The 13839-nt window shown below is 43.3% G+C and overlaps 1 protein-coding gene across 4 annotated transcripts in view; it reads left to right on the forward strand.

The window, feature by feature from the left end:
* Positions 1-13839, forward strand: part of unc5a (unc-5 netrin receptor A) — a 157283-nt gene that overhangs the window by 105373 nt on the left and 38071 nt on the right. For 2 of the 4 annotated variants that reach the window (XM_079556757.1, XM_079556758.1), the window contains exons 6-7: positions 2439-2606; positions 12737-12901. In XM_079556757.1, the coding sequence (XP_079412883.1) occupies positions 2439-2606; positions 12737-12901 (333 nt within the window). The remainder of the gene's footprint in view (positions 1-2438; positions 2607-12736; positions 12902-13839) is intronic. The other 2 variants (XM_079556760.1, XM_079556759.1) reach the window with 1 other exon arrangement.

The raw sequence follows: 13839 nt of genomic DNA on the forward strand, positions 1-13839 counted from the left end.
TGTAAAGTTAAGCTACTTTCCTAAAAAAAAAAAAATGTTTATTTGTCTTTGTTTATTTGATTATGCGGCACTAGTAGCTGAAGTCAGCATGAAGTATCCTGCTCACTTTATCATTATTGAGTTTAGGAGGAGCTACTTTATCATTTTTTCAACTTAAAGCATCACTGAGTAAACTTTAAAAAACTTCCAAATCAGCCTGTAATCTCTGCTCACTCCCTGTCTGCCCTTTTACAAATCACTTCGATATCAGTGAAGAAAGTGATTTAACTGCCTGTGTGTAAATAACGACTTGGTTTGATAAATAGACTGACCTTTATTAAAATGCAGGGAAACAGCATTATTTTTTAAATCACGAAGGGCTTTGTGCGCACGGCCATTACATATTTGCATATATTAGTATGTGGCTAAGTCTCCGCACAGAAAGATGAAACCACCAGGGAGCGCCTGATAAAGGGACAGCGTAAGATGGCACACAAAGAATTCACACATCGACTACACAGAAAGCGTCTATAGGCGAGGAGATAATCATTGCGTCGCCTTCATTAATATCACTGTTATATTAATGGAACTATGATGTAAATATACAAAGGAGCTGCAACATCTAAGCTGTCGATAAATGTCATTGCCAACTCAGGCATGAGCAGTTTTTACGGTGAGTGGTCACAAACATAATGTGTTGATCTAATGTGGCACATTATGCACCTACTCCTTAAGGACTCTGACAACCAACTAACAGCTTCTTGGGTACCGCGAATAACACATAACTTTCAGTCAATCCAACGAGTAAGATCTAATGCAGTGGTTCTCAATCTGAGAGACTTCTGCGATTATTATTGATTACATTTTTTGATAGTTTATCTATGTTAAGTCGTGCTTATTTCTGGTTCAGACTTGGATTATTTGGTTGTTATAGGCTTGGTTCAGTCCTGATTTGATTTTGATCTTGCCTCTGTGATACTTGGAAGGTCAAATATTTTATGAGGCGGTACTTGGTGTGAAAAGTTTCTCTCGTGGACTTTTGTTCCAGTTAAAGGCGCTGGTCAATACAACTGTAATGGCCATGTTGTTACAAGTTGGAGAACTTTTGCTATCATTCGAATCCTGCAAACTGACTGATCTGAGCCGTGTTGAACCATAATAACCTCATTTTTAAAGAGGTTCAACAGGGGGCCAGGGATGCATTTTAACGGTTGGCTGGTGTGCTCCACGCCCGCTTCTAAGAGGTAATCAGGGGCCGAGCTGCCTAGCAATTTACCTCACAGTGGCGGCCAATCAATCGCATAGAGGGGCCAAGGAAATGATTCAGCCACGACAAGTTCTGAAAAAGTGAAGTGGAAATTACAAAGGAAGCATGTAAAGGAAAGGACTGAACCAACTTAAATGAGAAACCGCGCATGATGGAGAATGGAGTAACAATGTGCTGAAAATAAGCATAAGTTTACTGTTATGTGAGGGGTTTACAGAGTGAGAGAAAGCTTGTATTATGTTTTGATATACACCATATGTGAAAGGCTTTTTTCTGCTATCCTTACATTGTTTTGCTGAACCAGACATTTGACTTGTCAGTTGCTATGATTACCTCCAGACCATAAATCTGATTTTAATCGGATTTCTGGAGTTATTGAAGTAGCATTTAAATAGTATCAGATTTGCATTATAGGAAATGCTGAAAGACGATTAACTTAAGTTGTAAAAAAGGAGCCGAATGTGTTGTTTTCTGTTTTAAATCCAATGTGCCGAAATCGCTATTACTAAAGAGATAACGAATAGTTTGAGAAAGATCAACAAACCAGACTAACATTTGTCTCTCTGCTGTGCCATATCCACCGAGTTATACAGGAGGTGTGGTGTCACATGGACCCCTTGACTCCAAATCCAAATATGGAGAGCGCAATCATCATCAATCCGCTCCACCTAGAGCTGCAGAAGGAACTGATTGATGATGATGGCAGAAGGCAGGGGTGAGCCAATAGTTCAAAAACAGAAACTCAGATTTCACGTTAGATTTCTGATGTGAATGTAAACACAACAGATCAAGTTACTTCAGTAATGTGGTTTCTCGTACCATAAAAACTAGGCCAGTATTAGAAAAATATTGGATTTGTCTTGTGTCTGATCGCTTTGAGCTCTGAAAGATTTGAAAGATTGTGTTGTTTGCTGCGTTGGTTCAAGTTCACTACAGAAATCAGTTTGGCTCTGGAAGATTTGTTTCTTTTTGTCCGATAGCTTTAAAGGCTTTGCTTTTCTGTGCAGTTGGATGTCACTTAATGTGGATAATGGGAAATGGCTTACTTTGCTTTCATGTTGGTCAGGGCGGAATCAAAGAGTGCAACAGCATTGGTGATTATTGCTGTCTTTGATGCATGTCAGGTAATTCTTGCTACTCTGTCCCTCCCTCCTCACCCCTCACTCCTCTATGTCGGGTGCTCCTCTCACAGTAAACGGCGGCTGGTCCACGTGGACTACCTGGTCGTCCTGCAGTGCGGTGTGTGGGCGGGGCTGGCAGAAGAGGAGCCGCAGCTGTACCAACCCCACGCCCCTGAACGGAGGCACGTCCTGTGAGGGGCAGAACGTCCAGAAAAGTGCCTGTGTGGCCACTTGTCCAGGTAACTGCAGGCGCCCATCTGTCTCATAGAGCTTGGCTTTGTGTGGCTTCCCTTCTGCATTTGTTGCATTCAGAAGTCATCCTCATCTTTGTTTTATTGCGCTTCTGTGCTACACCTCTTGGTCCTCTCATAGTGTAATGCTTGTGTGGTTTCAGCCACTTTCACTGCATCACCTGAGCCTATTATTCTTCGCAATCAGCCTCATGCTTAATGTGATTTATGGTCATCCAGCTTTGTTCACATTTTTTCTAATCTAGTCAGAACCATTGAATTCAGAGACCTGTCCAGTTTAAGAGACATGTTCCTGCCATCGCACTGTGTTGGAAAAACTGCTGCAGTTGTAGCCCTGGCTCTGCTGTAAATACAGGCCATAAAAGCTGAGATATGACTGCCTGAGCGCTGTGTTATGTGTTAAGCTTTAAGTGTGTTTCATTTGCCGTCCCCAGTCTCCCTCCTGCACCAGGCAGAGTGTCCTGCCTGATAGTGAGCAACACTTATTGATCTCTGGTAGCCTGAGATGGAAGTCAAGCTGCTTCATTTGCAGTCGCGCATTAGCCCCTGATAGAGGCCTAGATAGGACTGAGAACAGGCGGAGAGACGAGCAGCAAAGAATCAGAGAGAAGGAACTAGAATCGGAGGGACAAAGCAAACAAACAGTGCTGTAGCTAAATTAGCAAAGCTTTCTCTGCTCATATGTGGCCTGCCTCCTGCTGACCGCAAGAAAGCTCCCTCTCTCGAAGGGAAACCCAACCCTATCCGTGACAGCCTCTGCAGCCGAAAACAGAGGTTATCTTCCTCAGTAAATCAGAGTGTTGTGTTGCACATCTCCCATGTACAAACATCTCTGGATGTCATGCATGATTGTAATTAACATGGCCCAGTAGGCCATGTTAACAGGCGATGGCAGGGCAAATGCACTCTTCATCAAGACACTATTGAAATGAATATGGAATATTAGCACTTGAAATCACAGTGATAGAATGAGAGGGGTGTCCTGGGACGCTTGACATTCCCATACAGTAAAACCTAATAGTGACCTCCTGGAGCTTACAGAGATTAATGTCACTCTGAGCTGCTATTGTTAGAGCAGACTCCTCCCTCCACTCTCTACCTCTGCCCCACAAGGAGAATGTGTGTAATTTCAGCCTTTGTGTTGTGACAGAAATCACATGCGTCCTGTAAATACGTTTTGGAAAGGCATAGAAACCCCTCCTTTTCCCCCTTGATGAATCTTCACTGCCATGTGACCCCTCCGCACCTCGATCAGTGCTGTTGTTCGGCTGCACTGGGCTGTTACACCTCAGAGAATATCCCGAGCCCCAGCTGCTGACTCCTGCCACAGGCCCAAGCTGAGAGCAAAGTTCACTGCTGTGTTGTCTGAAATGATGTGTTTCCAGTCCCAAAAGGCTCAGAGACACTATTGTGGACCTGAAGAAACCACATTGAATCACTCTAAACCCCTCAAATGACTCGGCACTGTAGTGATAAGGGTTCTAAACAGAGGCGAAAGTAAGCCAGTGCGGTCCGTTACTGCAAAAAGATTTGAAGGTGGTAAGAAGTAGGGCCATACCGATATATTGGACCGATATTTGGGTATTTTACAATTTCGACCGACATCTCTGGAATCGAAAGCCCAGTCAGAGCTTTAAAATGAGTCCACCCACAACTTTCTCTGCCTCAGGGGAGTGGAGAAACAGTTTGTACACATTTTATATATTTTATGTTATAAGACTTTTGCGAATAATTTTGGCACCATAAGAGATAGAGACTTACCTGTTTTTGTGTGGATTCTGGTGCTTTTTATCTTTCAAACAAGCTCCCTCTAAATATGAATAAATCAGCCCTATGCACCAACCTGTACTGTATGTCGGCTATCGGCCCTGCCAACCCTCTTCTTATCAGTATCAGTATCGAACCCCAAAAATTCATGTCGGTCGGTCCCTAGTGAAGAGGATCTCTCTCACCTTACGCTCAAAAAGTAGTCCTCCTAAAATAGTAGACCTATTGAAGGACGTATTGAAGTCACTGAAATGACAGGCTGGGTCAAAAATGCCCTTTATCCCCGAACTTCCTGCATGCACAGTGACGTCAGACGGGGATGCAGGTGGACTCCTTTGGCTGTGAGCCGGCCTTCTCTCCTGTGTATCTTTATGCTGGCTCTGGTTGTTAACCAGGCTCTGCTGGGTCTTTTGCTCCCGTGGGATGCTGCTCTGGTCCTTGCATGTGTTTGTTTACCTGGCACATGTGAAGAAGAGGAGCAAATCTGTGCTTTGTCCGCTGCTGTTTCTCTCTCATATGTCTCTTTCTCCAATTGCCAAATGCGTTTACGAATGCTCTGTTTATCCACATCTTGGAAATGTAAAGGCTTTGCCCAAGACAAAAGACAAACTTTCTCTTTGTCAACTATCCAAACAGGAAATAAATGTTTCCTGTTGCATTTTGTGTGCAAGAGATTTTTTCCTGTTCTTCTTTTGGCCTTTATGTGCCTTCTCTTATGCACCTGTTCTAAACAAGAGATGTAATTGTTTACAATGAATTTTCGAGTGTGTGGATCGGGAAGTCTGGACATCTCTGCTCAGACCTCTGTGACCCGGCCCTGGATAAAGCAGAAGAAAATAGATGGATGGACGATACATTTTTAAAAGTTAAATTGTAAATTCTATGAATTATTTTTGCAACCATTATTTATGTATTTGCCTGTTTTTAGTTCATATTTAACTTATTTATGGATAGTTATTTATAGATATATAGTTAGGTGGAATGGTGGCAGAGGGGTTAGCGTTTGTGCTTCACAACAAGAAGGTCTCGGGTTCGATTCCCAGCCGGACGGACCTTTCTGTGTGGAGTTTGCATGTGTTTATTCTTCAGCATGGGTGATTTTGAGCCATCGTCTGCTCCTACAGGTCGCCCCAGCGGCTTTGAGAATGGGTCAAATGCAGAGAACAAATTTCCCTACGGGAATCAATAGAGCATAACTTAACTTAGTGGCTTATTTATCATCAGGCGTTGTCCTGTGTTATCAACAGTGTTGGGAACGTTACTTTTAAAAAGTAATTAGTTATAGTTACTCACTACTTGTTCCAAAAAGTAACTGAGTTAGTAACTGAATTACTCTATAATAAAAGTAACTCGTTACCAGGGAAAGTAACTATTTGTGTTGCTATATGTCAAAGAATTTTGTTTTTTTGTTGTTGCTGTTTTCACAAGTCAATTGAAATGGTTAGAACAGACAGGTGTTCAAAGATGTTCAAAGATGTTCATAGTAACTGAATGAACTGAATGGGGGGTGAGTGGGGGAGGCCCCTGTGACTGAGTGGTATTGTATTTGCGCCGCTGTTTTATTAATGTAGGAATATGGCCGTATTCAAAGAGAATGGGGAGGAACAAGAGTAACATGTGCCAACGATCAGGGCAGACTTTACGCACAAGCATGATGTCTCTCCGTGAAACAATCGACAGCAAATATAAGTTTACATGCCCCAGAAGGTTAGTGGCCTTGCACTGTTCTATGGAGCGGAGAGCGGGGAGAGAGGAAGAAGAAAGGCGCTGAGAGAGAGAGGGAGAAAGACGTGTCTCCACCGCGTCCACTGCGTCTTTGGGTTAAAAATAAGTTCCAACACTACTGATCAATGATCACCAACTTGATTCTCCCCTGCGGCTGCACCGCGCTGTGGGGATGACAAGCCGCGGGTCGGGGACACAAGTAGTTTATGGAGCAGAGAGCGCGATGCAGTACTCTGCACGGACAGTCAGATGTGCGTGTTCTGCTCCGTCAGACTCCGCCCACCCTCTCCACTGCTCTCCCCATGCTGACACCGCGGCGCTTCATTCAGCCCAATTGTAACGTGCCACTTTGTTTACCCAGTAACGATAACGGCGTTGTAACGACGAGGAGAGTAATGAATTAGATTACTCCGTTACTGAAAAAATAACGCCGTTACCTAACGCCGTTCTTTTAAACGGCGTTATTCCAAACACTGGTTATCAATGCCGTTTTTGTAACGGGGGTTACACAATTGTTGGACATTTAGATTCAGAGGCCATGGTGTTCTTTTTATATTAGCCTTGAGAGCGTTTTTTTCCTCCACTGAGCCTTTGTTTCTGAAGCACTTCTGAAAATTGCATGATTTAATGCTGGTCTTGTTTCAAGAGTTCATTAATTATCTAGAGCAGGATTCTTTGTTGACTATTTGCTCTCTTGTGCATTGAGCTAATGAACTTGAAAAGGATCTCACGAAATACACTTTGTTTTGCTACTTTGGATTCAGAATAATGTGCCACAGATGGGTTTTGTGCATTTATTGCCTTTAGAGTTGCTTGGTCTGTCCTTTGGAACTGACGCTGTCAGCTGAATGAACACTTCAGATAAATAAGAGATTGAACTGATTAGAATTACGATGCCGAAACTTGGTTTTACGTGGCTTCATTAAGTGGTTTCTTTTGATTTCTTTAAATTTTGGAGCTGCACTGAACATAAAAATGAGTAGTTTTTATCTGTAATGAATATTAAATTAGTATCTGCTGTATATAGTGGTGGCAAATCAGACGCATGATCTTCCAGAAGTGGCTCCCCATGCCTAGCCTAGATTCATTACACAGAATATTAGTTACTTGTTCTCTACAGTGAACAGTGGCATCCATAGATTATCTTACCGAGTTACCATCTGTTTCCTATTGTGAATGTGAGCTGAAAAAACTTTCCAAGACCATGCAGAATGTTCACAATTCTAAGTTCTTCTGTGCCTAAAGTAGGCACCCCTTGTCAGAAAAGTGTGAAGCACGAGGTTCCTCTGTAACTCTCAGCGTGTTTAATGAGAGTTGGCGGGGCCTGTGTGGTGGATCAGATGGGCTCCATGCTGAGACAGACACAGGGAGCTGTGGAGGAGGCGGCAGCTAAGGTCTGGGGCTCAAAGCAGAGACAGTCAACAGTCCAACTATCCACCGGCTTATCTCAGTTTCTCCTCACTCTCCTGCATTGAAAGACCACTCAAGCACCCGCCGAAAAGCAGACTGCTGTCCTCATCTTCCCATTGATTGTGATAGCAGACATTTTGCTGCCAATAAAAAGAAGCGCCCCGAAGCTAATGCCAACATTTTCAGCAAACCACAACCTAGTCAGGAAATAACTGGTTTTAACACAACACTGATAAATGTGGCAAACAGCAATAACTTGCAGATATGTGCTGGGGTAATCTCTAACTTTAACCTTAATAATTTAACTAATGTATTGATCCCTGGGGCTTGCCAAAGCACTCTCGAGAATGGAGATTAAACAGACTCGGGGCTGCTCTATTTGTGCAAACAGTCTGTGCGTGCGCTTGTACATCATGTCCTCATCCAAATAGCATCCTTATGTTTACTGTCTGCGCTGTAGGCTCCGCTCTCTGAAGGAGCATTTGTGTATCTTTGAGAAATGTGTGATTATTATAGAGACACATTTCTGAGCTTGGAGATATAAATAACGGCTTGGAAATGACAGAGAAAAATACTTCGCTGTCCATCTGGTGAGAGTCTGGCTTCACAACATGTACTTAGCATTTGTCTGGGCACTCTTAATATGTTCTGTCTTTCATTTGAGTTCATTCTTGTTGCTTAGTCAACACAAGCAATCAGTCCATTTATTGATCGTCTTGAAAGCTCCCCCCGTGCCGATATGAGACAATGTCCATATCTCTCTGCCGTATATTGCAAAAAGAGGTAAAACATCAAAATTTATCCAATGTGTGTAGAGAATGAAATACAGCAGAAATCAACTGTATTTCTGTTTAAACCTGATGCTGCAAATGCAAATGTTTGGCTGTATGTTGATGCCGTAATTGATGTGCTTTCTCCATCAGTAACATGTCAAAAGACTGAGGAGGTTTTGTGGCCACCAGATGCATATCCCACAAAAATCACAAAACTTATTTTGTTTTGCATTTAGCTTGGATGCTAATGTTTCACGCTAATTATTTTCTTTAGTACAATCTCGAAAAAGCCTGTGCATTTAATAATGATTTTTAACCAGGCTTTGACATCAGACATGGGTTGACATACCTGACAACATCTGGGTCATTCAGAAGGTTTGATGGTTAATATAAGAGTGATTATTTTTTTTAATTTATTTTTTTTATATATATATTTTTTTTCTTTTTTTTTCTTTTTTTTTTATTATTCTGCACAGCTGGTCTGTCAGAGAAGGTTTTTAAGGAATGTAGATAACAATTTTAACATAATTCAAACTGAGGTTTTTTGTATGTTGCCAATGTTTGGATTTGTCTGCTGTGGTCACTGTTGAACTTGTGTATTTCCACTCACTGCAAATGAATTTCCCCACGGGGACAATACATTTCTACTACTAAAAGTAGCTCTACATTGAACAGGCCACAACATTCTGAATCTGAATGGAGCCCCCGAGTAGCCAGCTTGCTAACTGTGTGCATAATGGCACCTTTTTCAGTTACATTATTATTTGCATAATGCATTTTCATTGCAGAATATTGAGAGCCCCAAAACAATAGTCTGATGCTTTCTGCCTACACCAGTTTTTCTAACTACCTTCAAAATTGTGCATATCACATATGCCTCCTTTAACACCACACCCTGCATGTCTGGGTCATGACAGAAACTTGTAGCTTGACGTATCCCAAGTCCAAGGTAATATTTCATGATAATCTCAAAACTGAAATGCTTTTTGCAGCGTCTTTAGGGACCATTCATTACGGCATTATCAGTTATTCATTATCAGTTCATATTTCAGCCTTCTCTGAAATGTTTCTGCTCACATTCTATGCCCTGTGATCTGCATGTTATATTGAACAACATGGCTATTATAAAGGTCTGCATTTTTTTTTTAGGTTTTTGCAAAATACCTTTTTCCAATTTTGTTCTGCCACGCCGGTCACCGACTGTGCACACACGTGTGGAAAAGGAACAAGGAGCAGAGGCTTCCTGCTGATCTCGGTGGTGCTTGTCTCCATCATTTCTCCCCTCAAGGACGCAGAAACCATGGGCGTCCAATGATCTCAGGCAAAGGCAGTCAGCGGCCATTGTGATTTTGAAGTCTCCGGCCTCAAACACTGGCCTCCCTCCTGCTGCCTATAGCCGTGCACCTTTTAGCTGCCTTGTCCAAACGGAGACCTGCCACAGGGCCTTTGTCCGGCTGTTCTTATAACAGACCTGGCTGACCTGAAACCTGTTGTGACGCCTGATTGAAAATGGACTGCAGGGCTTTTTGCTGTGACGTTAATAACTTCTTTCTAGGGATTTATTAAGCACCATGGTGTTTGTACATAAATGTTTTTTGTGGATAAAGAAAATGGGTCAGGTATAAGAAAAAACAAATAACGTATAAGAAAAACAGGCCTATTATTTTGTTTGTATGAGCCACAGTGGGTTCAGGAAGCTTTCAGACCTCTTTTCTTATTTATTTTCGTTGTTATTATTATTATGAAGCACTCTGATTCCATATACATTTCTTTTTTGCTGTTTTTTGCTCCACATGAGCCGTGTGGTTTCCCTCTCTCCCTGTCTGAAAAGGTTATTTGCATGGGCATTAGTCTTGCCTTGTGGTAAGATTCAAAGGAAGAATTTCATCACCTCATCAGGGCAGGCGTTGTTCTCAGCTCTTTGTTTCACATTTAGTGTGGATAAACCGAGGGCCGACATAATATATTCATTACGACGTAATTTACTATTCAATCATTCTCATTCCCAGCCTGGATAATCAGCCCACTGGCCCACGGATGGGTCCACTCAATGCCAAACAAGGACAATTATCTGATTGGTTCTGCTCTCTCTGCCAAATGGATCCGACTGCAGAGAAGCCCCGCGCTGTGTCAGCATCCCTGCACACACTAAACGCATTCTCCCGCACCGGAGGAGTCTGTGCACCTGGGCCATTCTTCACAACAACAGAAAAGATTTGACCACAATTCAGTTCTCTCACCGTTGGCCTCTTCTCTTCTTGGGTGACCGCAGGAAATGATCATTTTTCCCCAGGTGCAGTGATTAGTATTCGTTTTTTTTTGTCTGTAAAGAAATCAGTGATCTGCATTTGACCCACCCTTAAATGTCACGACAGTCTATCATTTTAACTTCAAACCAAGCCCGACCTAAACTGTATTGTACGTACAGATATAAGCAAAGAAATCCACCATACACCAAATGCTCATCGTTCCTTCTTTGGCCCATGAACAACATTATTTTTCCCATGACTTCTTTGTTGGAGCTTGCAACCTAAATAGTACAGGGACCCCACCTGAGGATATTGACTCTATTGAATGTTTGTTTTTTTTACACCGGTGATGGGTCTGACCTGCACCTCCAGAGGCCACGCCCTTTGACCTCTTTATTGCCCGGATTAATGAGCGCAAAGCTTTATGCCGCCTGGGGTCAGTAACTGTCACCGAGCCATATATGCACTTTGAGATGGTCTTTTCCACATCTCCACCCCAGCCACCACCTTTACATTTGGGACGGAGAAAGTGCGAGACAGTGGCATTTTTCCCCCATGAGAGCTCATTACAGCTCTTTTTCCCATTAGCCCTATGGTAACCTTCCCCAGGCTTGGCGCTGTGTCGCTCTCAATATCACTCCGAGCCACTGCCTCCTCCCGGGCCACAGCGCCAAATTACCCCCACCTTCTCACAATGGCCTCTTCGGCTCTAGTTTGTCGTACAGCGGGGAACCAAAACTATTACCGGCCAATTTCCATTTTCCTCATGCTGATATGGAGCAATGCTTGAACTATAGACCCGCAATAATGACTATTTGTTTCTTTTTGCCGAGTAATATCAGTAGCATTGTGGCTCATATTGAAATACACAGCAGGTAGTATGCATTGAGCACGCGTGGGCGCATTGTATTGCAACAAATGTGCCGTAATCTACCTGACTTTTTCGGTAGACCGCAGGATTACTTGACATCCTGCTTGTTGTGTTGGTGAGGTATCGCTTCATCTGATTTCCATGTCCAAAATAAGCAAAAGCACGCGAAACACAGGCAGTCGGACTTCCCTGCGCACTTTCAAATGTGCTGTGGTTACATGTGGATCGAGTATGTGCACCTAACATTTGCATGGCTTTATGATGCTTTCCCTATCGAGTTTCAGGAGGTGATTTAGCTGCACACTATAAAAACAAAGTCATTTGCCGATTCTCGTTTCACGTGAGAAATTTGACACGTGACATGAGCTGGTGCGACTCTTTAGTTTATAAGGGTAGAAACATGCTGGGAAGGGTAATCTTATTTGTACAGCGCTTTTCATATGACACAAGTCACACCCACAGCGCTTCACACATGAAAGGGAGGGGGGGTTCATTCACTCCATGCTGACGTAGCCACAGTTTCCCCTGGGGGTAGACTGACAGAAGCGAGGCTGCTCACATCTGCACCAACGGTCCTTCCGACTACCACCAACCACTCACACATAGGCACTGGGGGAAGTGTCTTGCCCAAGGACACAACGACAGTCTGCAACTGCAGGAGCCGGGATTCGAACCCCCGACCTTCGGATCATGAGACGACCCGCTCTTCCATCTGCATCACTGTCACCAAAGCTGTACTACCTTTGTGGTTAAGGTGTACTTTACTGTCCTCTTCATTTGACCCATCCTTCAAAGCCGCTGGGGCAACTTATAAACTTGTGCTATAGGTAGTTCAGGGCTACCAAGCTGGAGGATTTGACCTAGATCCCCAAAATCCCAGCACTTTGAGCAAACCCAACGCTAACCTCTCAGCAACCATTCAAAAAACCTAGACTTCTAATTGATCTTTATATAAGGAAATCTTTGGCTTGTACGTACACAAAACTTCATCCACACAGCCTTTTATTTATCTTTATCTTTATTGAAACAGCTTTGCAGCAAAAGGGAGCAAGAGGAGAGGAGAGGAGTGGAGGAAGTAGGGGCTTACCGGGATATTTTGTTTCAGCAGTTTTAGATCAATATTGCATTTTCTAACCAACAAAGTGTAAGATAGTGATAAAGATGTGTTTGAGATTGTTACCAAATACCTGCACAAATCCTTATACACTGTCTTTAACGCAGGCGTAGTGCATACCTGATCCGTGAGTTCACTTGAAGTTCACTTGTCATCCTGTATAAAACACGTTTGTGCTAATTGACTTTCTGTATTCTGGCACGTTGCAGTGGACGGGGGCTGGAGCGAGTGGAGCAAGTGGTCAGCGTGCGGAGCAGACTGCTCCATGTGGAGGACCAGAGAGTGCTCCCAGCCGACACCTGGCACCGGGGGCAAAGACTGTCAGGGGCTCGACATCCAATCCCTCAACTGTACCAGCGAGCAGTGCCCCCAGAGTGAGTGCGCGCACCACCCACACCGCCAAACACTCACCGCTTGACTCATGCCTCACAATGTCTCTGCTGGTTTTCCTGAAAGAGATAATTAGGGAGCAGTTTAGTTTAGTTCTGGCTAATAATAACTGGGCAGCAGAATGTGCTCTGACTCATAACAGGTGGCGTCGATAAGCCCAATATGTTATCCGTGCATTTGTGTGTGTGTGTATCCGTCGAAAAACTTGTGGCACTTGTGTTGAAAATATGTTTGACAAAAGACAAAATGTGTCTTCATGCAACAAGAGCTTTGGTTTCTCCAACTACTTCTAGTGCATTAAGTGTTCCAAACAAACCGATTTGTGGCCCATTTGTGACTTTTTCACAGTTTTTTATTTATTCATTTATTTATGTTTGAATATTTCTGAACTTATTTTGCTTACGCAGCTCATCCAACAAAAAGTGAAGAATAGACAATGAACACATGGTAGCGTGACAGCTCAATTTAAAAATGTTGATTTTGGAAGTAATTGGAGAAAAGCATTGCTCCTTTGGAAACGGTACTCAATTAATTATTATTGGCGTGACCTTTCGCTCCTCAGTAATATTTCATCTTCTCACCTGTGTCTGCACCGCATTCCCCGCCGACCTATTGTTACCGAGGAGAATTGGACCATAACACGTTCTCCTTTGTAACTAGTCACATCGGATTAGGCAAACATACAAGCCTGCTATGTTGTCCTAGCACACATCTGTGTTTGTATACGTGTATAATCAGTGCTGTGTGGCAGCTGGGACACAAGGCAGGAGCACTGCGCGATGCCATTTAAATAGGCACGTGCGTTCTGCGTGGAGAACTGAAATGGCAAAGCCTCGGCAGGCTGAGGCGGCACTGCGGGGTCCACTGCCGGCCAGATGGACATTAAAGGACAGATCTGTCACTCCCTGCAGATATCAAAGAG

The sequence above is a fragment of the Gobius niger genome (assembly GCF_951799975.1).
Source record: "Gobius niger genome assembly, chromosome: 5".
Taxonomy (NCBI): Eukaryota; Metazoa; Chordata; class Actinopteri; order Gobiiformes; family Gobiidae; genus Gobius; species Gobius niger.